Below are 26,742 nucleotides of genomic sequence, written 5' to 3'. Positions count from 1 at the left end.
TGAAATAGATATCATACACTAAAGAAATAGTGACCAAGTCCACCGGTGGCCGAGGCGGGAATCGAACCGTCTTCAGCTTACGCGGCTAACCGGACCAACGCACCGGAGAATTTGGGACAGGTACCGCCGTGGCCGGGTGGTTTAGTGGTCAGGACGTTAACCTCCTAAGCTGAAGAGGCGGGTTCGATTCCCGCCTCGGCCACCGGTGGACTTGGTCACTTTTTCTTTAGTATATTTATAACCGGGTCTATCGCGAATTTAGTTTATTTCTGACGTTACGACGCAGGTTTCACTGGTCGTGGTCGCGGATAACTGATGTCCCAGCAAAATGTAATTTTTTTTAAACCGAATCTTTATCCGCATAAACGGATACTCCTATTATATTAACATGTGTGATGTAATGTGAATATGCACACAAGTTATTGACCACAGTATTTTTAACCTATTGACCAAAGAGAGACAAATTTTTTTAAAATACAAACGGGAAATACATCCTGTCATGTAGACTGTGTGGTAAAATGGATCTTGTTTAGGGTTCCGTACCCAAAGGGTAAAAACGGGACCCTATTACTAAGACTCCGCTGTCCGTCTGTCTGTCTGTCACCAGGCTGTATCTCATGAACCGTGATAGTTAGACAGTTGAAATTTTCACAGATGATGTATTTCTGTTGCCGCTATAACAACAAATAATAAAAAGTACGGAACCCTCGGTGCGCCAATCCGACTTGCCCTTGGCCGGTTTTTTTAAATTTATGTACCTTATTTTAACTATTTATCTGTGTTTATTAGGGTCCCCGGCAAGCTCGGTTCTCCATACAAACGTAGTTCCGCTACCATTTTAAAACGACTAGCTAGATTGCTCTGAAACGTTGTACTTATAATAGGATAAGGTATATCTATGTCTGTAATTAGTTTATGTAGCTTCAGATAATAGTTAAAAAAATACAGCTAATTTAAGTTTTTCATACAAAACTTGTTTTAGCTCTATTTCGTTTGTTTTATAAACTGGAGCTATATAAACTAATTATAGACCTAGATGTACCTCATGTCATTGTATGTGCGAAGTTTCATTTCAATCCAACGCGTAGTTTTAAAATGAGAGCGGAACTACGTTTTTATGGGAAGGTGCAATTCGGCCGAGCTTGCCGGGGACTATTAAGTCACATTGTCAGCAAATTAGTATTATGTAAATTCTCACTAAATATTCTGGATTATAACGCGTCGTTTGTATTCCGGTCCGCTTCCATTAATCGAGGGCTGAACCATTTGTATACAATTATTATTATTGCTAAGCCGTTTGCGGTTGTACGTATTTGATGAAGGGTCTTCAATACCTGTCCATTGTTTCTTGTAAATATAATCTGAAAAACATAAAGAGAAAGTCTCATTTTATTATAAGATTGGTTAGCAAAAGAAAAAAAAGTTATACAATCTTACAGAAAATAAACTATAAGTAGTAAAAAAATCCAAAACTTTTCGGAAACCGAGCGATTTAAGGATAGAAAAAGGCGATACTCGACCCATTACGCTAAAATTGTCTGGAAGAGATCCCTTTTTAGCGATAATGTCTGATTATACATTCGTTAGATCTCGAATAGTAACTGTATTATTACCAGTAAGCCTATTGTATATATTGTTAACGCATTTTACCTTCGACGAGGCATTTCTGTTATGTGAAAACGAGTACAGCATTTCACATTTTCGTAAATTCCAAAAAAAAAACTAAAAAAAAATATAACTAGATACTAAACTATTAAAAAGTTATTTTGTGGGCCGGTCCAATCCTCTCAGGCATTCTCTCGAATTGTTTAAGCTCAAGTTACCGGGTACCTTTTCCTCGCCGAGCCCACAAACGGTCGGTCCCTAAATAATACCTTAACTCCCCGGGGAGTAATTTGGTATCGACCGACCACTTAAATGTTACCAAACTATTTTAGTTTTGTCAGTAGTTTGGGATCCTTTGATATCAATGGCGTTTAGAAGCCGCTTCAAGCCTTTGCTTGGATGGAATGAGAAATAGTAAGGTACGCCTGCGCAGTTTTGGCTGTACAGTTCAACTGCACAGTCGAACTGGTTAGAAAACTGCACAGTCGAATGCCACATACGCTACGTTTTACCTGGCCTAGTGTGTATGGCCAGCTTAACTTTTGACTGGTAAATCCTTCGACTCTCTCAGCAAATAATAATAATAATCTCTCTCTCTCCCTATTCTATGCTATTTCTTAATACCAAAATCGCATAGTCTGACAGATGGATTTACCAGTTTGAAGTTAAGCGACTCAAATATCTCGGAGGGTGCAATGGCGTAACTTCTAAAGCGGGGTAACGACGGCCGGTAGTCCACGTGGCCCTTGTAAAGTCCAGCTATCGCTTTACAAGAGCTAATAAAATCACCGTACACTGTCTTGTACTAACCGTACAATTTTAGTCGTATTTAAAGCTCCTAATACCTCGACACTGGCGAAATAGTCCCACTGGATTGAAGCCATTTAATTAAAAGAATGAATTAATGAACAAACGACTCCTTTTTTTTTATTACAATAGGGCAAGCATTTGACCGCAATCTCACCTGATGGTAAGTGCCGATGCAGTCTAGGATGGAACATGCTTACCTAAAAGATGTCTATTCACTCTCGATTTAAAAGATCCAAGTTATAGTGGACTGGGAATATATTTGCAGGAAGTGAATTCCACTCCTTAGCCATTCGCATGATAAAGCTGGATGCATAGCGCTTAGTACGAATCAGTGGCAGAGTAACGACGTAAGGGTGAAACGCAAGTCCGCGTCTAGTCCCACGGTGGCAGAATGGAGATGGGGGGATTAAATTATGTAATCCCATCGCACACTCCCCGAAATGTATCCTGTAGAACACCGATAAACAAGCTACCTTTCTACTCCTAAAATCATAACAACGTTAAGAGAAGACGGATAAAGTGGCGTTATGGCAATTTCTTATACTTAAGTTAATCGTGCTACGCATCTTAAATGAAAACAATTCTCGTGAAACTTCGGACCAAATAAATAATTCCCATTACGGCAGCGTTTAACCCTAAAGGCACGTGCACAAAATTTTCGGTTCGGTTTAATTTATGTTGCAATATTTTTTATTAAGGGGTTGTCAACACCTAATGTTTGGAAATTGATGTTGCTTAGGCAGTTCTTTAAGAAAAACTATTTGTAAGTAAGTAAATATTCTTTATTGTGCGCCATAAAGTTAAAAAAATACACAGAAAGCGAAATACAAGCAAGTTATTTGTATTAGTAACGCAAAAAAATATATGTTAATATTCGTTATATTTCAAAGACTCTATATATACATGATTGAACGAAATCGGCTCGATAAAAAATAATTGCAGATTGGTCTTAAAACCATCATTAAACGGTTCTGTCCTTATTTTTTTGACTTATGGGACTGCAATTAAAAACACAATTTTAAAACATTTATACATAAACCGCTAACGAGTACACACAAATAGTCCACATTATTTTTATTTCAATAGTTTTCTTATTTCCCTTGCCCAGGCCCAGTAACATACGACACTGCTATCTCATTTACTCCAATACAAATAGACAGAGTGCTCATTTTAGGTATTGACGCGGCTTAAGGTACGCATTTTAAATTAAAACAATCCAAATTTCTGCACGTTCCGTTAAGGTTATTCTGCACTTCACAAAAACTTCACCGCGAATAAATAACTGGTAAGCATTCTCCATTCTACCACGAGGCAAAATTTGATAAGGAATTAGATTAAATCACGAGCCATGACGGGAGCTCTTGTTTTCCTCATAATTAATTCTGCTGTCTTTTGTCCCGGTCCGAAAAGGGGGGTTAGAGCGAGATGAGCGAGGCTTAGGGTTACCCATTGTCAGTCGTTTGCAGATCGCTGGTTATCACTAGATGGAGCCAATGCTCAAATCAATATGACAAGTGGGCGTTTAAATATTATGTAACGCAATTGGTCACTTTGGTTGTACGTAAGTTTATAGTATACTTTATGTGAAACCATCAAATGTGCCCGTCCTACCCCATTGATAAAATTGCCACGCTTTGTAAATGCCATGCACAGTTAGCTTGGTCCCATTCTACAGTATTTTGGCATTAACTAGTTTTGCGACATTTAACATCTGCAAGTTCCTAACTTATAGCTGGATATCGTATTTGCGTGTAACTTGGATTGGCGTTAAGGAAGATATCATAATTTGTCTGCAAGTACAAAATTTTAGAATAAAGTGGTTAACTCGTCAACTCAAGCAAAGGTTCTCTGGAAGAGATCGCTTACAGCCGGACTTAAAGGACCGCCGGTTGCTACCTTTATTTACATTGTAAATCTGTTTTTAAATTTGTTGTCTTTGCGGTACAATAAAGAATATTTACTTACTTACAAACAGGAATCGGATACCGGTATTTTTTGTATATGAACGAAACCGGTATTTATTCGTTATTTACTAATTATTTGGGTAATCTTATAATACGAAGTCGTTATCTAAAAACACAACTGAATCCTACATATATGGAGTATAAAATAATTCGAAATATGTGGTCATTTCCAAGTTTTTGCAACCGGTTCCGATCTCTGCTTACAAAGTCATCAACTCAATCAACTCATGTTTCTTATGTAAGTACACAATTATTATTTATCTACGCACATATCGTTAGTGCTCTAAAATGCGTTCAGAAACCGTAGGAAATGACCAGCATTATTACAACCAATTTTACTATGAGAACTTTCTTATCTAAGGTAGTAGGTAAAATCTGTACTTATAGATTTTTGTAAGGGTATGAGTTTAAATTTGGAACAGCTGTCGGAACTCAAGTGGGTCTCTATTCTAGTATCCATAGATATTTAAACAGTTATCGATACGAAACGTCAATTCAGTATGTTTTTTTAATATAAACCGCACGACATTTGATCTCGAGTGACACGAGAATAGTGACTTCAATTATAGACGTTTGTCTATAATTAAAAAAAAAAAACATTCTTGACGGAGGATCGAATTGCCGCCATTACTGTTGTCATTTGTTTGTTGGTTTTTTGCTGTTACGAAAGTAGAATTGTGAAAAGTTGTTTGTAATTTACATTTTTGTTGAAAATATGAGTATTAGTTTGTTTCTGTATTTGTTCAAATTTATTTTTTATTGCATTATTTTAATATCTATAGTCTATAGATATTTTACAGGTAGCACTAATAGCAATGAAGAAATGACCTTTCCCTACGACTTCTGAACCCATCTTAGAGTACTAATGATATGTGTGTAGATAAAGCAGTGTATGCAATTGTACATAATTAGGCCTTAAAACACTCGTGTGATTCTATTATGAAACTCGCTGACGCTCGTTTCATAAAACCACACATATTTTAAGGCCTCTTATTATGTATCAGTTGCATAAACTACTATTATAAAATACATTTTTATCTTCATACGAGTACCTATTAAGCTACGGATTTGGTAAAGTTATTGCGTTACTAACTATCCTCTGATAGTTCAGTCAAAAGTTCAAAATCCATTGAAATGAGCGGAAATGCCCCTAGCCAGCCGTTCCAAGTTGAATGTAAGAACTTCTTTGCTTTATTTGTCATCAATAATTTATTTTCTTCAAACTGCAGCGTCCAATAAGTGGTAATCTCTGCCCGTGAATGATCACCACAAAAGAACTGATTCCGTCTATTCGTTGTTTACGTCTTTGTCGCGACGTTTCCTGAAGAATTAAGGAGTGATTAAGAGCTTTTGAAAAGGTTCCAATGCTCGAGGGGATTATATGGTTCTTTTTAGCGATCTTAATGACTTAATAACACATAATTGAAATACATAGTTACGAGCTTAATACGAGTATCTAAATATATTATTTTGCACTTCTATTGACCCAAGTATAATAACAACTTAGTGAACCGAATGAAACGAGATTTAATGAGATGTTAGTACCCGTACCACGAGTCACTGACAGTGTCAACACTGGCATATACGCCAACGTCTACGTTTTTAATTTACTTTCTTTACATCTCGCTTGCACTAATATGTCAGTACGAGCGAGATGCATAGAAAGTAAGTAACATTCACGCTAGCGTTTATGTCAGTGCCAAACGGTGGTAGTCTCATGGGACCCTTTTTGTGGTGGTTTCAAAATCATCTTATCTTTTCTGGTGGCAAACTGGTTCAGTGATTTTAGCCTCCATGTAGTTGAAGATATTCTTACACGAGTGTACAGAATTCCATCCTTGTAACGCCTTGGTCACAAAACGCACGCTCCGTGCGTGCACGACCGCACGTTACTTGGCCCTAGGTTAATAAAGATAGTGTAATACATCGAAATTACTTCTAGGCCTAATTTGCATTAGTCAGGTACGTTCACGGGTAAGTAGAAGTGGACCATGGCCTCGCGGGCCTCGTGGTGGACTCTGCGGCCTAGAAAAAGAATATCTTACCTCTCTCTCTGAAACTTGAGGCTCTGTACTCGCTGCGGGCTCTTCTGTCTGAAGGTCCATAGATGCAGTTGATCGTCGGCAGTAGCCGTGACCAACGCGCCCTCGTTGACGAGGAACTGGGCTCGGACAACGGCCTCGCCGGCCTCGTGCCGTGCGTGCGCGTCGACGCCGGGGCCGCCTAGACTGAGGGACGGTTCAGGAAATTTTTGGTTTGGAATTTTAGTAACACATCAATATGACTTACGAGTATATATAATTAATAACATTATAAGCATAAAAATAATTGTAAGCATATACATAAATGCGCACAGATAATTTAACCTTTTCAACGCCATACGTCATATTCAAAAACGTCAATGCCATGATCACGGGCGCAAGCATAGATACCTATAATGAGACTCAGGCGCAAGTGTAAAATATAAAATTAAAAGTATGAAGGTTGTTATTGTTACATTGACATAATATCATTTGAAATGTTCTTGGCGCTGTTGGCATGACTATATGCGAAGACTTGAACCGATTTTTCTTGAGGCCCAAAGGGATAAAGTGCGCATATAAATAATACTTGTTACAATTACAGTTTTCATACGGAAATATACTAAAAGCGCCTCATACGAAAAGTTAAGCGGTAGATAATATAGTTACTCTCTTCATATCTGAAAACGCAAATTCAACAGAAAACAAACAGTCAACATTGAGGCAGAATTCAATCACATTTGTAAGCGAACAATACGGATCTGTTTGCACGTGCCGTTCCATTTCTACTGCTCCCACAAAGAATCTTCTATCTCTCACGATCGCATTGTTCTAAAACCAGCCTAAGGATCAAACGGATAAGGTTCTTATTTCATAAAAAGGGAATAATTAGATAGGCGCTTGCTAAAGTTAGCGCAGTTCCCTTGGCAGGGTGCCCCAGTTTGAAGAAGACGTATGTGGCGTAGCAAGAATGGTTGATATGCTCTTTTGTTCGGAGAAGTATTGTAGCAAACGGAGTTCCATTAAGGTAATGCAACTAGTGGCTGGCGTAAAAGGAAGGCTGTGTAAACCAATACGGTGATACGCTAAATGTTAACGAGTTCATTTTTGTAAAACAGTTTTTGTATTTGGGTGCGTTGTAAAAAATAATGGGTGTGGCAGTCTTCCATCATGCCAAGCACCAGGCAAGGTATGTAGATCTGGTCATCATCATCATCATTCATCATCACTTAGCGACTGAATTTTACCGCTGAGAGCGTCGCTGGTGCGCTCTCAAGTGACTGACATAGCCAATTTTTGTAGCGAATGTGCGATCATAAGCGTTATAATATATAATAATGTAAACCTGCACAAATCCATAAAACCTCTCCATACAATACGTTGAAAGTTACGAACGTCCGGGTCCTGCGATATCAATTCACCAATAAATTCCCGTCTGATATCTAAAAAGTCGCGTGGAAAGCAAATTGTAGCTATCGGATGGCGCAAAGTGTCGCCAATCGAACATTGCAGCTGATAAGCTGTGGCGTGGGTTGGCGTAAGTTGGCGTCAATTGGCGCGACGTGGCGTTATCGGAGGTGCCGGGAGAATTGGCGTTCGCTCGGGATTGATCAGTATCAGTTCGGCAACGTGCTGGCAAATCAGTTTATTAATACAATAAGAGTGAATGTTTGTGAGCAGAAGTAGGTAGTTCGGTTCACAAAGTTGTTGCTGACACATAGTTTTCTAACGTTCTAACGTGCGTAATAAGACTGAAATAATATTATTTTGACATCACTGGCAGTGCACCTCTCCTGCTTAAGATGGATTATTACAGTTTGGATGGTGATTACAACAGTGTTACTGATGTAGCGATGTAGAAGCAAGAAATATAAAAACCGGCCAAGTGCGAGTCGGACTCGCGCACCAAGGGTTCCGTACTTTTTATCATTTGTTGTTATAGCGGCAACAGAAATACATCATCTGTGAAAATTACAACTGTCTAGCTATCACGGTTCATGAGATACAACCTGGTGACAGACAGACGGACAGCGGAGTCTTAGTAATAGGGTCCCGTTTTTACCCTATGAGTACGCAACCCTAAAAATGATTAGTTTGAACAGACACAGGACCTAACCCCAGAGCTAATCTTGACCCTACCAGATATTAATAAGGTTTCCCTGCAACGCTAAAAACTGGAATTCCCGATAAACTCATCAATGTAATATGGCGGTACCCCGCGGCTGTCCGTCAAAAGCATTACACCCCGAATGTTCGATACAGAAACGCAATCCATGTTCCGAAATTCAGTCACAGGAAAATCAAACACAGAGATGCAAACTAGGTACAGTGTTTGTTTGTTTGTTTGTATACAGCGGTCTCAAACAGAGGTAAGTAATTGCTGCATGGCGAGGAACTGCGGCATGGGACTGAATTAGTACCTAATGTATTTAGTTTCCACGTTTAGTTGAGCTGACAATGTTGAATAGGAAAGTATTTAAAATAAAATTGACTTAATGGCTACATGAACATTGTTTTTGTAGTGTTAAGGATTATTTAAAATTTAAAATGATATATTTACAATGACAATTGCCGATTTGTATTTCATATAATTATGTAATTAACTTTTATTTTTGATGACTAATCTACCATAAAAGCGCTAATGAAGGGTGACCTTCCCTTGTGTCTTAAGCGCAAACTCCTTGACATGTGCATCCTGCCCATCCTAACTTACGGTGCACAAACTTGGTCATTAACTGAGGCCCTAAAATCGAAACTCAAGGTTTGCCAGTGAGCTATGGAGCGTAGTATATTAGGTGTTCGTAGAACTGATCGAATCAGAAACACGGAACTACGCTCCAGAACTAGAGTTGCAGATGTAGGCGTCAAGACCGCTAAGCTTAAGTGGGACTGGGCGGGACATGTCTGTCGCATGCACCCGGAAAGATGGGCCAAAATGGTTACTGAGTGGGACCCACGGAGCACCATAGACGGTGCAGGCCGGGGTTCAGGCAGACCAAAAAGGAGATGGCGGGACGACTTGGACGCATTCTGCCCCAAATGGTGGGAAGATGGCGATGACAGGGTCGAGTGGAGAAAACGAGGGGAGGCCTTTGCCCAGCAGTGGGACACCAAAATAGGCTAATAAAAAAAAAAAAAAAAAAAAAATACCATAAATAATACTCTTAACTTCAATTTTAATTTCATTGACATTGTTTAGTTCTCTTCTTAAGTTAGGTTGTTTATAGCATTAATGTAATGTTTATAACATAACATGAGTAGGTAGTGTATAAATACATGACTACGAAGTAGATTCAAGCAAACATTTATATTTTGTCTCATTCGATTGATTTGATTCCGCGAAATTTCAAGTGACACACGTATTCCTTTCGCGATCAAATTAACCTTTTAGCTTACAATTAACGTTTTGACCAAATCATTGCTTAAAGAGGCATTTTTAAATCAGTAAAACGTACAGTTTTATTGTGAACTTTCCCTTTTAATACAGACTACTCGTTCGCTACTCACAGAATCTTTAATTCACAAGGCTCCAGAATTGCCGAATTCCTTTATTAAATACAAAAGAGACGTTGTAATGAGTTACACTCAAGGCGTTTTCGGTCGCTGTTCTATATGCAACATTAAATTGTCGCAGTCCAAAAATCGCTTGCTGTTCACAACCCACAGCGTTTTCGCTCGCCGTTCTATACCCAGCGTTAAATCCTGACGCAGCACTGAATCAGAACTGAAGACGTCCGCAGGGTACGGATATCTCGACGCTTGCCGTTTCTATTGCATGCATCCTATCTGGATTGCGGTGAACAATCTCGTTTGTGTGTGATTGCATGGATGGCACGTCGTGCGGTTGCCGGGGGCGATGTGATTTGAGACGTTTAAATAAGTAGGTAGAAAATGTAACTATATATATGACAAGTTTAAACACCTTGATATGGTATTGGTAAGTCATAAAATAGCCCAGGCGATAATCGAACAAAGGTTTTTGAATAGAAAACGAAGATTTTTAAAGCTCTCTTGCAAGTTAGTCGAAAGATTTAGAATAAAACGGTATTAAGTACTGCGAAATGTGTACCTTCGTATTTGTTTACCAATAAATGTCAGTTTCGTAAATCTGATCGTATTAAAAATATAGGCGTTTGCATTTTGCGAATAAAGGATAATTAGAGTAGGTAAGTAAATGCAAAGGGTACATTTTTCCGGGTAAAAACCCAAACATCGTTTTTAAACTTGTCTAAACTTTCATAATCTTCGATTTTACAAAAATACAACGTAAATTGCAGCACTCATTAGCATACTAAATTTACACTTAGAAACTTGACATATTGCAAGCGAGAACCACATGCCTAATCCTGTGCAATATAAAACTTGTACTAAATTGAACCTTAAAGCGTAAATGTTAGAGTTCATTTTTAAACGTTTGGCGTTAAAGCTTACATGGGCGACAGCCTGTAATTAAGGCGTTTAGTAAACTTATACGTGAAGAGAAAATTGCGACGTATTTTAAATAAGTCTATTAAAATAGGGCGTCTATTCAGAACTCGCTAGTCATATAGCTATTGTTTAAATATTGTATAAATAATTGTATAAATTGACGACCGGTCTGGCCTAGTTGGTAGTGAACTTGCCTGTGAAGCCGATGGTCCTGGGTTCGAATCCCGGTAAGGGCAATTATTTGTGTGATGAGCACAGATACTTGTTCCTGAGTCATGGGTGTTTTCTATGTATTTAAGTATTTATATATTATATATATCATTGTCTGAGTACCCATAACACAAGCCTCCTTGGGCTTACCGTGGGACTTAGTCAATCTGTGTAAGAATGTCCTATAATATTTATTTATTATTTGTTATTAGGGTAGGGTGGTCTAAGACTGCGCACTTAAGGTTTGAGACGTGATAAAATAAAAACAAACGGTATAATTAAAGTCAACTTTTGTTATTTTCTTCCCGAATAACAAGACAACATAATTTTAAACTCTATTAGTAAATGAGATCAACCAATCTTGATATATTAGAGCATAATTGGAAAACGAGAAATGCGCATTCTTACACTACCCGCGTTGTAAGAATGCGCAGCAGGATGTGTAAGATTGCGCGGGTGGTGTAAGAATGCGCGATACCTAAGGAAACGCGGTAGCATATCCAGCCAAGTTTAATTATTTACATAAGTCACAAGCAAAGGCGGCAGCACCCGTGTGCGCTGTGTATTGATCATGCCACCATTCATTAGCGATACACGTGATCCAGTCTTCAGTAATTGGATCTTTATAGATTTCGCCACATCACGGGCATGCCCAAGAGGGTCAACATCATTTACAACAACATAGTTTGTATAAATTGTAGATTGCTCTTTGGCTTCAGCAAAATTAGCCTCGTGTTTTCTCGTTCGGTTACAGAACTAGCCAAGAAATCAGCTTCAGTGAATACCTCAGGATTACAAGGTGATATTCCTAAAGGTTTAAAACTTTCAGCAGCGCATGCGGGGTTTGCAGCTTTGGGATAAGCTGGAGTGAAGATTTTAAACATTTGGAATATTTATAGTTTTTCCTGGGTTATTTCTGAGCCATTTTTCACATTCGTGTGGAAATGGATGTGTAAGACTGCGCGCGCATTTTTACACATTCGTACCATGCGCATTCTTACACATTCCTCCATTTTCACTAAAACATACTGGTAACGCCACCTATGCAAAATGACGTGAACTAGCGACGGCCGTTCAAACGCGCCATCGCATACGCGATCCAAATTCAAGATCTCATATTTTAATTTACCTAGGTCTTATTAGTGACAATACATTTAAATTGAAGAAAAATAAGATCAAAATGTGATAAAAACTTCAAACTTAACCTAGAGTATCTTATTTTCACAGTAAACTAAATTGATTCCGGGAGCAGTAACAGGTGCTATTACACTTCAAAACAGCACTGAAGTTAGCCACGAACTTCACTTTGTATTTAAGTTATGACGTATGCGCATTCTTATCGACCGCGCAGTCTTAGACCACCCTACCCTATTTATTAAATATCTGGGAGACCAAGCTTTCCTCGGAAAACATATAAAAACTAGAAAATGCGCATTGAGCTTACTGTGGGACTAGGTCTATCTGTGTAAAATTCTCCTATAATATTCATTAATAATTCATAAGTACTTATATGGGGGGGAGTCCGTTGCTACACGGGAAACCGGTCGTGGTGGGGGGCCGGCTTAAGCCTCCACCATCTGAATATGTCGCCTTGAAGAAGTCGTCATGTATGGGTTTAATATAAAAATGATTAATAAAAATAATGTCAAACAAAAACAGCAAAATATGGTTTAACCAAATATCATATGCACAAAGGATACGCTTTCAAATAGCTCACTATAGTTAATAAATGTTGTTAATAAACGTAGAATTTGAACTGAATAGTAAAAGGTTGAACAAAGAGGCATTACAACCCTCTTCGGATTGTACAACTTACTAAATAGCAGATGTATGCCAACTTTGGCCAGTTTTGCAGTTTCGTAGCAACAAAGTGAATTCGATATTTTACGAGTAGAATGGGAGCCATGAGAACATTATGCATTTTTAATTTTAATAGTTGAATGAGTTGGTATTTAAGAGAATCGGTTTCGAATTTTGAATTTGCTAGTGAAAATCATATAGGAAAGATTTAATAATAAAAAATAAAAAGCTTAGAATACCTACGCTCCATTAAACAAATCACCGCGAAAAAAGCACAGTGGCCTCGCAACTGACAATCGTTTTTAGAATACACTCAAAACTTAAATAATGTATGGAAATCAATCAAAACTTAAATAATGAATGGAAACGATGACGTGAATTTTCGCCGCATCTGTCATTGCCATCATTGGTGTTGATACTTAATTTCGTGTTGAACTTGCGGGCCATAGTTATACACGGTGTTTCATGACCCACTGAAAACCTAAAAACAGTTGGTTCAGAATCGATTGGAGAATCGATTGCGCTTTATTTTTATGGGGGTAATTTTTTTATCATTTTTTATTATTTTTACATGCCAAGTCTACAAGTTTGTAATTCAACAATATCAATAACTAGCATTTGACACGTTATTTGGCCCTTTACTGGCCATTGGTAAACCTTATCTCGTTGCAGTAAGGTCTGCAAATGGTCAGTTAACAGTGTTTACGACGGTAACTAGCAATTGTTTGATGTCACTCAAACGACGAAGTATCTTGTGTAGAATTACCAGTCGAATAGAATTGTTAAGAAGACTAAACAACGAATATTTTTTTAAATATGTATCGGATTAAAGAATAAATCAAGATTTCAAAATAAAATAAAAACTGTTGAGCGGTCTCAGGTTTTCAGTGGCTCAAGTAACACCGTGTATATAGTACTAGACTAAATGTACTTTGCATTTATGATGTACATAATGGACATCATAAATGCAAAGCACAAACTAAATCAACTAACACATTAAACTTTAAATTGAATTAGAAATCTCGAGCAAACCTTTCATCGGCCATCCTTTCAACATTAGTTTGATTAAAACCAACAGTAAGGTTCTATTGGTTTAAAACTGGAACTAATTTCCGGCGTTCGCAAATACACCTAACCGAGTATAATTTCACTAACTTTGCTCTCAAGCACAGATTAATAAATAGTTACTACGTAACAGATACATCATTCCCATACAAAAGCGAAAATACCTACTCTATAATAGCCTACAAAAACTTAATAATAATACCTGCTGCTCAGGACGAGAAGAAATGTACCATAAGTATGGCGCACAAAGAGTCGAGACTGCCTTGCTCGCCGTGCGAGCCACGTGCCAACGCGTCATCGTAAGAATGCGCTAGGGTTGTACTGTTACTTATGTTATTATTGTAATAAAACGAATGTTGCGAATCAACCATATTTTATATTAGTCAATCAAATATTTAAAAACAACACTTATAATACCTGACTCAAAAAACTCCTTAATTTACGATTTATCTACTTATGTTCAAAGAAATAAATAGTGACAAAATTCATAAATATAGATTTAAAATACTACTCACCTTTCTTTGTCTCTCGGAAATGAAAAAACCGGCCAAGTGCGAGTCGGACTCGCCCACCGAGGGTTCCGTACTTTTTAGTATTTGTTATTATAGCGGCAACAGAAATACATCATCTGTGAAAATTTCAACTGTCTAGCTATCACGGTTCATGAGATACAGCCTGGTGACAGACGGACAGCGGCAGCGGAGTCTTAGTAATAGCATAGAGTAACTTATACTAGAGCGGTACTGTCATAGTAAATTTTGTAACCCATGTAAATTCACTGCCATCTGTCGACACACTTTAAAACTAAAAATGAAGATTTTTAAAAATACGATAGAATGTATTTAAATGTAGATAAATGATTTTTTTATTTGCATTCATTATTTTTATGATTTTGACCCATGTTCTTTCACTGATATGCGTTAAAATTGTTAAATAACAAACGAAACCGTAAACGCCATCTATACGACTGTAGGCCAAAACTAGTAGCGCCCTCTGAACGAGAATCAAATTTTCTTGATTTTCGAGGCACGTTTTTTCCTTAGACTGTATCCATTTATTACGGAGTTATATCTATCTTTGGTAATAGGGTGCCGTTTTTACCCTTTGGGTAAGGAACCCTAAAAAACGAAAAAATTTTCTTTTGTTTTTTGACTTTTACACCCATCTACTGCACAATAATTACGTGGTTTCGGCATTTCGAAGCGTAAGCGCGGGAAACGTGCGGTGCGAGCGCTCAGGCGGGCGTTCGGCGGCCCTCTGTCGATTATATCGTCGACGATACGCCGAGCAGTAGGCATATAGCGCGTGGCTTTGAGCGAGTGAAGGAGGCCTGTCTCAAGCTTTTTTGCTTTTATAAGCATATATTTTCTCTTGCATGAAGTTATACGAACAATTTATTTTTCAACGTCGCAACATGAGTGTGAAATGCAGAAAGAATTTTAATTAGAACATTTTGTTTTTTGTTGACTATTCTTTATTAAGTATTTTAAATTAGATTCTTACTTATAGAATAACGTTATATTTAAGGCAGTCGTTATTTAAGTTCAATGAGAAATTAATGTTATTACGTAAGGAAAAAACGCAAAATGCAAATGAGTAAGTACTACCTACAGTAATACACATTTTTTGGCTTATTACAATGGGATTTGGCTTATTAGGATGGTTCATAAAACTTTGGCAAATTGAAATTCACTTTTGACTACCAACTATTCAAGCTGTCATTTTTTATTTTTTATTTATTTATTAGCCTATTTTGGTGTCCCACTGCTGGGCAAAGGCCTCCCCTCGTTTTCTCCACTCGACCCTGTCATCGCCATTTTCCCACCATTTGGGGTAGAATGCGTCCAAGTCGTCCCGCCATCTCTTTTTTGGTCTGCCTGAACCCCGGCCTGCACCGTCTATGGTGCTCCGTGGGTCCCACTCAGTAACCATTTTGGCCCATCTTTCCGGGTGCATGCGACAGACATGTCCCGCCCACTAAGCTGTCATACCTAATATAAATTATTTTATTACCATTTGCAAAGTAAAATACGAGTACATTATGATCTAAGTTAGACAAAATAACCAAAACAATCTCCACAACTAAAGTTACGGTATAAATTTAAATTCCTGCTCAGTTTCAAAATAAATATAGACAAAGTTTATAAAACTCAAAGCCAACAAGGGCACCCGGCAGGCGGCAAACTTGTCGCAAAGACGTGTAATCAGTAAGGAAACGAGGCGGCGTCTACACAGAAACTTTCTTCGTAAATGTGTAAAAAGTCTTTGTAAAACAAATTCTTGCGGACCAAGATATTTCTCGGGTGTATTACAAATTTGTTTGCGGTCTTGTGAATGAAATGAGTTTGTATTGGGTTTTTATGATATTAACAGGTGTATTATCAATGGCTCTATCACTTGTTAACACTACGCGCGTGAGTCTGACTGAAACTCTGTCATCATATTTGGTCAAGATACCGACAGAGTATCAACATAACACTATATGGAAAAGAAAAACCGGCCAAGTGCGAGTCGGACTCGCGCACGAAGGGTTCCGACCCTTACGCAAAAAAAAACAGCAAAAAAAATCACGTTTGTTGTATGGGAGCCCCATTTAAATATTTATATTATTCTGTTTTTAGTATTTGTTGTTATAGCGGCAACAGAAATACATCATCTGTGAAAATTTCAACTGTCTATCTATCACGGTTCATGAGATACAGCCTGGTGATAGACAGACAGACGGACAGACGGACGGACGGACAGACGGACAGCGAAGTCTTAGTAATAGGGTCCCGTTTTTACCCTTTGGGTACGGAACCCTAAAAACAACATTGTAACATGACATGCAAACGATGTAAGTTCACTATGGTAGCATCATACTAATACTTACTACCTACCCTGCTATAGACGACTGAAACCGATGTTTTTATAACTTTAGCAAGCTTCATTACAACAAGGATGCTTCTGGTGAAGATAAACATGACTCTTCGGAAAACAACGATTTTTTACATTTAAATTTTGACTACTTCTTTGTAGTAACTTACTTCTTTGTATTACGAAGTAGGAAACTTTTGTAGACGCAAAAAACCGAGTTGACAAACAAATATGCTTATTATTAACAATGAGGATATAATAAGATAGAGCGGTACTGTCATAGTAAATTTTGTAACCACTGTAAATTCACTGCCATCTATCGACATACTTTAAAACTAAAAATGAAGATTTAAAAAAATACATTAAAATGTATTTAAATATGGATAAATTATTTTTTTATTTGCATTAATTATTTTTATATGATTTTGACCCATGTTCTATCACTGGTATGCGTTAAAATTATAAATAACAAACGAAACAGTCAACGCCCTCTATACGAGTGTAGGCCAAAACTAGTGGCGCCATCTGATCGAGAGTCAAATTTTCGTGATTTTCGAGGCACGTTTTTTCCTTAGACTGTATCCATCTATTACGGAGTTATATCTATCTTTGTTATTAATAATTAGCCAAATTATAGAACTCTATAACGCCAACGTTAAAAGCAAAACGAATGAGGTGTGGCAGTAGATGTATTAAATAATAGTGCTAATGGTTTTATACGACCTAGACCGCAAATTCGGCTAATGTAACTGGGAAATTCAGATTTATGTCCATTATGCAAAATAGTGTTGCCATTATTCAGAACGAGAACCAACGTGCGTCCATTACGGATGGAGAGTGGGCGTTGGCCTTTTTAGGGTTCCGTACCCAAAGGGTATGACACAAATTGTATCATACAAAATCTACGATCATTTTCAATTGAATAATGCAATTTGTCTAAGTAGTTTTTAAGAAATGGGCAGGTAAATCATATTTTAAGTTTTGTCCCTATTCACCTCAGCCATCCCTATTCACCCCAGTTGACGGCACTTATACATCTTTTTATTTTTTTATTTGGTAATTAAAACAAATTTACCATTACAGGTTTTGACTAATGCGATAGATAAGCAACAAACCAATAATCCGAGTTATTGGCAGTATAAATATAAACTTAATATTAACATAGTGGCCTTTGTGAAATCATTCAGGAACACGTTAATATATCCAACCCGAACGCAACTTTATTGACATTGCGAATAACCCTCGTTAGGGGAGCTTCTTTCAGCAGTTTTGTGCGAGTAACGGGTATGGTCAGCTGTGGCGGCCGTTATATGTCTTTCAATTATACTAGCTAGGGAGCCGGCGATGCTAAATGTGTAGTTACTCGAGCGTCGTAAGGTCTGTTTTTTTTATTCCGTAGACTTAAATGACGTTTCATGTGTAAGACATGACATTTCTTAGTACCACATGAAATGTCATTTTAGTCTACGGAATAAAAAAAACAGAATATAGAGACCTGGAATCTAAAGATTAGATGATGAGAAGAAAAAAAGGTTATATAAAGTTTTTTTTCCAGCGAGCAGGAAAGCGTTCACAATTTTTTATTTTATTTCAGGGGCTTGGTGGAGGGTTAAAAAATCGTTAAGTAGATTGCGGATTTGGTCGTTTTGATCCAAGTTAATAGTTTATTTTTTCTGTAACTTAATATGACACGTATTTGTACGCATTTGCTTAATCTGACGACCACAAGTTCGACGCCCGATTTTCACATTGTAACCGTCAAATTAAGGAAATGCGTACAAATAATGATTGGATTTAGTAATAACACAATTATAGCATTTATTTGGACTAAAATTACGAAATCCACAATCTGCTTAAAATATTTGTTGAACCCCCCACCAACCAACTGCTCAACATAGTCGGCTAAAAGTGGTAAAGTTAGACTTCACGGGGTAGCAAGATACCACTCATATCTTAATCTGACGCGCTCGAGTAACTACAAAAATCCCCTCTTGGGCTCCCCGACCATACCATATTACTGGTTACCCTCCATGACTGGTGTAAGGTACAAACCCTGTGTCGATTAACTCGGGACGTTCTTCATTGTTCCTTCACCATCGCTCATTCCTTTTACTTCCTCCGAGTCGGAACGGAATTCAACGTAGCGAGTTAAAAGGCGCTTTCAAGTCCCAATCGGTCGGCTTCCTTCCGATTTGCAGCAAATATCAATATCGAACTGGAACTGTTGACCCATTTACGAAGAAGAGCTAATATCCGTTGCAGATAAAGTATCAACAATTGATTTCCTTGCTTCTTCAAAAGTTTGTGTTTGAAGTGTCTTTGTATATTGTTTTCTCGTTAGTTTCTTGAAGTCAATGATACACCGTTCCTCGGTTATTTATTCAATTAGAGTACTCGTTTTAGGTGAATTGCATTGCAAAAGCACTCGACTGTTCGTAATGTAAATATAGGTATATATATACACGTCGTGTCGACGCGGTATCAAGCTACCAAGCAGAAGGCAGAGGATAGACATACATGAAAATTGCTCCACCGACATATGATGATGATTGATGATGAGGTACGTGCCTACGGTAAATTTTATACCCTTTTTAATATCCGTGACGTTGCCGTGTTTGTTTCAATTTGTATTTTTAAATTAACCTCTTATTGGCACGTACAATATCTTCTTGTGGTTTTCTAATGCATACTTTTGTTTTAATGGGTTTTAAAGGGTTTTAACCCTTGTTTCAATAGCCCATTAAAAGTGACCAGGTACTGCAAAAAAACCTTTAAAGAAGAAGTTTTCTGCCTCCTTTCCCTTATAACCTTTAAGTTTCATTTGAAATATTTACTGAGATTTTAATATGAAACGAAAGTCGTGTCTTTCGTTTGTTAGACTATAGGTTATACTCGTAAAACACTCAAGCGTATTTGGAAAGTGAATTCTATTCAACAGAAAATAAAGTTGTTTTCGGAACAACACTATAAACTAGCGGGAAAGGCCACGTTACGACCAGAGTTGCTTATTAAAAAAGTTGCAGCGCAGCGACACTTTTCTAATTTTCAAAAGGGCAGCTTACTGTACAAAAAGACGGAACTTGGAACCTTGTAAAAGTATGGGATGTAACTTAATTATTCAAGTTTGTATCGGGCAAAGTCTCTTGTAAATAATTTATGTTTAGAATTTAGGGCTGTTTCAGGTTTGACGTTTATGTGAACGGGCGGTTGGCGTCATATTTCAAAGGAGATAAGTGTTAATTAATATTTAAAGCTTCTAGGACTCTGGAAAAGAGCGAGACTGGTAGGCCTGGTTCTGATAAGTAGGCTTGCAGAATATAGAATGATACAATTTTCGTAACTTAGTGGATTTTTTTAGGACAATCGGTGAAATTGCGCTTATTATGTACAGAATAGCGCACTATCTATACACCAAATTTTATCTAATTATGATGAAAAAATAATAATAACGTTTTGCCTCCTCCTTTTTGGTACGGACCCTGTATCTGCTCCCGCCATCTGTATTCCCTGATCAATATGACATCGGTCTCTTTAAAACAAGAGTGAATCGGCTGTTACTGAACCGGTGAGCTCCATCTTAGGCCCTGTCTTCACTTTCCATCAAGTGTGACTAGGGTCAATCGCCGATCAGTTTATAATAGAAAAAAAAATTAAAATAGCCCCAACAGTTGTTTACCACTATACATACAATGTATGTAACATTTGACACAAAGTACCTATTATTATAAGTACTTTGCTGTTGGTGATATGGTTGCCTCTAATATCCCATGCAACCAATGGCAGAAACTGGCCGGAGACCGACCCATGTGGCGTCGTGTTGTCCATAATGGCAAATCCAAGCACGACGATGCCTGGTTTACCTATTTGAAAGAAAAACGCTTGGGGCGCTACGAGCAGGCCTCCAACCCCCGCCCACCTGGGGGAGCATACACCTGCCGCGTGTGTGGACGAGGGATCCTATCCCGCATAGGGCTACACAGCCACGAACGCAAGTGTCGTTACCGGGATGCTGCTTAAAACATCTGGCACAGATGTAAAGGCCTATTATATTTGCTGTTGGCGCTATACACGCAGCTTGAAGGACATAATCTGTGAATGTAGTCAGGCCTTTGTATATGAGTTATCAGACTTTTTATGTGCAATAAAAGTAGGCATTGTAAGCTTATAATGTTAGAGTAAGATTAGCTAAGTTTCAAACACAATAAAACTACAATGGACGAACGGAAAACAATCATGACAGCATATTTGTTTATTACCTTACTGGTCTGGCCGCAATCCTATAGTGAAACTGCCCGTTTTTTTGGCTCGGCAGCGTGTTTAGGGTTCCGTACCCAAAGGGTAAACACGGGACCCTATTACTAAGACTCCGCTGTCCGTCTGTCCGTCCGTCTGTCTGTCTGTCACCAGGCTGTATCTCATGAACCGTGATAGCTAGACAGTTGAAATTTTCACAGATGATGTATTTCTGTTGCCGCTATAACAACAAATACTAAAAACAGAATAATATAAATATTTAAATGGTGCTCCCATAAAACAAACGTGATTTTTTTGCTGTTTTTTTCCGTGATGGTACGGAACCCTTCGTGCGCGAGTCTGACTCGCACTTGGCCGGTTTTTTATTTTGGCGTACCGCTAGCACTAATACATACTTAGTCTAAGGAATCTAGGCTTGGAATTTGGTAAAACGATATCTTATAACAAGACAACTAAACGCACCTAAGAAATTAAGTTATACACTTCAACCAGGGGCAGTTTCAATATAAATATATACAAACGACTGTCACTATCAAAGATGAGGAATTGGAAATTACCAATAGTACAGTATTTCTGGGTTTGACGTTAGATTCCAAGCTGCAATGGGGCCCTCACATAAATATTCTCGCAGGTAAACTCAGTTCTGCAGCATATGCAGTATGCAAAATGCGTCATTTAACAGACGAAAAAACAGCTAGATTAGTGTATTTTAGCTACTTTCATAGTATCATGTCATACGGCATCTTGCTTTGGGGTAATGCTGCTGATATCAATTCCATTTTTGTACTGCAGAAGCGCGCCATTCGTTCAATTTATAAAATGAATGTTAGAGATTCGCTCAGAAATAAGTTTAAAGATATTAATATACTAACTGTATACTGCCAATACATTTATTTAATTTTTGAATTTGAGTCTGTTATAGGATTGCGGCCAGACCCTTTACGAGCAAACCTGTAGCCTCAGGTCTAATTTGTAACGATCTTTCGAGTGATTGCTAACACCAGTAATTAATTAACTAGATGAGAAGTTATGGCTTTTGCGAAAGCCCCACTGTAAGCTCAATATTATATAAACATATAGGAGTCAATGATATTATATAACTTAGGGGTCATCCATTAATTACATCACACGTTTAGGGGGGGAGTGGGTCAAGAAAATGTGACATGTTGTGACAAGGGGGAGGGGGACAAACTTTGTGACGTCACTAACTTATTTTAATTATTTTATTCGCTGTACTGTTTTTGGAACAATAATCATTTTTATTAATTAATATAATAATTAATTTACTTACCTAATCAGTTTGGGCTCGGGTTTTGGGTTATCGTGGTAGATATATATCGTATCTAGACCTATTATTTGACGTATTAAATTAAAGTTTGAATCAGGTCGTATGACTGAAGTTTTAAGGTAGATACAATATCTAAACAAAAAAAAAACCGGACAAGTGCAAGTCGGAGTCGCCCAGTATTTGTTGTTATAGCGGCAACAGAAATACATCATCTGTGAAAATTTCAACTCTCTAGCTAACACGGTTGATGAGATGAAGCCTGGTGACAGACAGACGGACAGAGGAGTCTTAGTAATAGGGTCCCGTTTTTACACTTTGGGTACGGAACCCTAAAAATACTATTAAATAACCGATTTTCTCTTTACACAGTCATCCTATCTTGCAAAACGTAGACATAAATTTTCGTCAGTTTACCAAATTGCCCAATTATAAAAAAATGTTAAAGGCGAAATTGGAAAAGTTGTACAAAGTGCTGTCCGTTCTTATTGACTTGTTGAAAAAGTAATTGACTTGGTCATAAATTGATGAAAAGAACAGTGGGGCAGAGTTGATCCTCTATGGACCACGTTTTTAAAATCGTTTACAGACAAATGAAATATGTAAATGAACACGGGAAACCCTAGTGACCCTAGCTAAGACGACAGTCGTTGGTAGAAGAGCGTTTCTTTTTTTTTGCCATTTTTTTTATGTGACCTTTTTGCCACTTTTGTGTTATTTCTAGTCAGGATCACGCGAGCCCTTTTTATCCTTATAGGATCATCCATACCCAGGTAGCAAAATGACGTCAAATGACGTCAGCGATGTCATAATGACGTAATGATGCCGTCATTATGACGTCGCTGACGTCATTTTACGTCATTTTGCTACCTGGGTATATCCATACATTTTTCAAACTTTCCTTTTTGTTACCGCCATACAGAGTATATGGGGACATGGTAACACAATAGAAAAAAAACCTTGGGACATTTTTTTATCCCATTAGGATCGAAAGAGCTCGTGATTCTGAGTAGAAATAATACAAAAGTTGCAAAAAAGGTCACATAAAAATAATGGCAAAAAAAGAAACGCTCAGAAAACGCCAATCGAAACATATACGTCACGTGACTTTTTGTAGCATCTGTCATCCCGATACATTTAAAACTTTTAGTTGTCTTCTTTCGATGTACTATTGTCATCTCATGTATACATCAGTAACTATAATATTTCCAAAATAAATAGAAAATATCTGAATGAACATCATGAAAATAATATCCACAAAATTTTTCCTAAATAAAATAATAATTATTAAAATAACACAACTTTACCTTATTTTTCATAAGTATGACAGAGAAAAAAAAATGAGGTCAACTAATTCCGTACGCTCGACCTTAATATTCAATTCGTAAAAAATTAATTCTCCCGACCTGTTGGCTCGGCCTTTAATAATTTCCTTTTATTAGAGTTGACAGGACCTCGTGTAGCCGACGCCACGCATAAATCAGCCCAAGGAAACGCTAAATTAAAAGAAAACTCGCAAAAAGGATCAGAACTTGTAATTACAAGATTTAAAAGTTATTTACTTACTTTTAACTTGTTCGAGAAAAATGAAGAAATAAAACATTCTGATTTATTAAAGCATACAGGGCTTTTTGTAACCAAGGGAAATTTTGGTGACCGTTTCTTGATTTTGCTTCTAGATCTAACAGATTTGGAGCAAAATTACTAAAGAAGCCAGTAAAGCAATAAAATATAAACATTAATGTTTATTAAGAAACTTCGGGTACAATCCTACTATAATAACGAGATCCTAAGTAACAAATTAGGGAAGAAACAGACACAATTTTAAACGCCAAAACGAGGAAAACAACCAGATTCCATGAATTAATATTAAACTCGGCTTATTAACGAAATACATTACAAATGGCGGTAAAAAGAGTCGGTTTTCGTAGAATGTTTCCATTTCCGAGAAATCGCTGAAATCGCGAGCAAATTAGAGATTAGCTTCTTAATTAGTTTCAAAAACGGTTGGCAAAAATTTGAATTTCGCGAGTATTTTTAAATATTCTGAGGTAGAAAATGGAGTAGACATTTCTCTGTTAGCATGAATTTTTGTTTTATCAAAGCAAACAAAGATCGAGAATCGTTGTTATCTACAATTCCTATGCGAAAATACTGATTGTTCACAAATAATTTGATCTCTCAATTATTAGAAAAGGCCCGCAAGCTTCAGGGGATCCCATGCCCCAATGACCTTCGATTTGAATCCCTTAGTTTTCTAATATTTTTTGTAGCTTATCATATTAACAGCAACGGATTTTAGCAATATAGTATCCCATATTTACTTCAAAGTTCATTGTTTTCGAAATATTGGCATCAAAGTTGAACAATTTTAGGCCAAAAAACTGGTTTTCTGGCCATAACTTTTGTGTTAATTAGTTTGAAATTAAAACCTTAGACAAATTTTTAGAGACGTCTAAGACGAACCCAAATATGTAGATTTCGTATAAGTAAGATCTTTCACAGCACTTGGGATACGAAAAAAGTGTTTTTTTAGACAATGTTTAAAACAATCATAAGTAAATAAGTATTCATTTTTTTCACAATCCGGTAGACAAAAATGGAGATAAAAGATTGAAGAACCGATAGCCGCTTGTCTTATAATTCTATATGTAGTGCAAAAGTAGGAGATACGATTCAAAACTTGTCAAAAATCGATGAAAACCTCAGGTAGCCCCTTAACAAAGTGAAATGATTTCAGATGGAACACCTGTAGCAATATGATTAATAGGTACCTTGTTGGTACATATTATTACAAGGTTCAAAACGTATCAATGAAAGGTTCTAAGTTACCTACTTTAAATCGTTCAGTAGGGCTAAGATGGTCGGCTCTTTATCATTTGTCACCATGCCTGTCACGTTCTAACAAATATGTAAGTGCAAAAGTGACGCATGGCATGACAGGTGATACAAATGCGACCATGATACCGCTGTAGTAAGCTCTGTAGAGGAAAGCATAATAATTTTTAACCTTTCGCTAACTGCAAGTTGTTGGATAAAGTTAAAGGCGTTCTTGACGGGAAAATTGTACGAATCCTTAAAACTTACGAATGAAGTCAGGTTTAAGTTTCAGAATAATTTGTAACTTTTAACCCAAGCGCAACATCTTTCACTTATCCAAAACTTTACAAAAAACCTAAGCTTACTTTATAAAAAGCTGTTGTGTTCGCCACTTTTGTAAGTGCAAATTAATATTGTAAATGACGCAAGCTAGACCAAAAATACTTTTACAGTACAATGGTGCTACTTTTCCGCACTAGTGCGTAAATTAGCACATTTCGTAACTATGTCAAAAATTTTAACTGCCATATGTACTGTTAAACGTTGTACGATACACGTGCGAATAGGTAATTCGCAACTCGTGTCGATTTAAAACACTCCCTTCGGTCGTGTTTTAATCTATCGCCACTAGTTTCGAATTTCCTCTTTTACGCACTTGTATCGTAAATAACTATTAAGTGTTACTACTGTAGTAATAATCACCTGTACCCGTACAATCAGTCACTGACAGTGTCAAAACTGACATATACTCTTACGTCTACGTAATTTACTTTCTATACATCTCGCTCGCACTAATATGTCAGTATGAGCGAGATGCATAGAAAGTTAGTTTCGTTCACGCTAACGTTTATGTCAGTGCCAAACTGACGGTAGCCGTACTGGAGCCCTAATTAAAATTCCAAACGTAACAAAACTTTCGTGAGACACAGACATATTAAATATATTAATAACGGGTCACTCACGTATTTTAAGTCTAAAAACGCTCGACATGTTTCACTCCGTACCGAGGAGTGTCATCAGGGTAGAAACATGTCGAGCGTTTTTTGACGTGATACGTGAGTGACCCGTTATTAATATATATAATATATTCCAAACGTACATCGAAAAACGCCAAATCACAAATTAAAAATGTATCCGGATGACAAATGTGCCGAAAAGTGACGTTTATTACAGATGATTGTCAATTTGCTAGGCCTGCTGACAGATCAATTTAGAAAATGATGATTATTATTACTCACTTAACATAGGAGCCACTCCCATTTAACCACCCCTAAATTACTATTAATTGGCAATAGGGGGTATTACTGCAATGTCCTGCCACCAGAGTGCAGCACTAGCCTTTTTAGTAAACCTTTATACATACTGTACCTTTAACAGGTTTTAGACGAGTTTTCAGAGATAATCAAATATGCCATTGATGCACCAAGGTGGTTTGTTTTCGGAGGACCTACCGGGAAACGCGAATCCGAAATTTCGCTATCTGCCTCTTTATCGCTCGAATATGCAAGAGTGACAGAGATGTTAAACGAATTTTCAATTTCCCTGTTTCGCTATAGACCCTTAAATTGTGCTAGTGGCGCCCCCTACGCAGAGTTTAGCGTAATATTCCCTATTTAACCTATAT

At 37.4% G+C, this 26,742-nt stretch overlaps 2 protein-coding genes and 1 non-coding gene across 5 annotated transcripts in view; 1 reads left to right on the top strand and 2 right to left on the bottom strand.

The window, feature by feature from the left end:
- Positions 1-26,742, bottom strand: part of LOC134744903 (syntaxin-binding protein 5) — a 431,872-nt gene that overhangs the window by 92,531 nt on the left and 312,599 nt on the right. The window contains exon 3 of the mRNA XM_063678851.1: positions 6,425-6,607. Within this exon, the coding sequence (XP_063534921.1) occupies positions 6,425-6,607 (183 nt within the window). The remainder of the gene's footprint in view (positions 1-6,424; positions 6,608-26,742) is intronic.
- LOC134744846 (cathepsin L-like) overlaps positions 1-26,742 on the bottom strand; it is a 480,196-nt gene that overhangs the window by 155,229 nt on the left and 298,225 nt on the right. The window lies entirely within an intron of this gene.
- Trnar-ccu (transfer RNA arginine (anticodon CCU)) lies at positions 131-202 on the top strand. The gene has a single exon. It is a non-coding gene; the product is annotated as a tRNA-Arg (tRNA).

Source organism: Cydia strobilella, chromosome 10 (assembly GCF_947568885.1).
Source record: "Cydia strobilella chromosome 10, ilCydStro3.1, whole genome shotgun sequence".
In the NCBI taxonomy this organism is placed as follows: domain Eukaryota; kingdom Metazoa; phylum Arthropoda; class Insecta; order Lepidoptera; family Tortricidae; genus Cydia; species Cydia strobilella.
The sequence above is the reverse complement of the archived record's forward strand: the minus strand, read 5'-3'. Positions and strand labels throughout refer to the sequence as shown.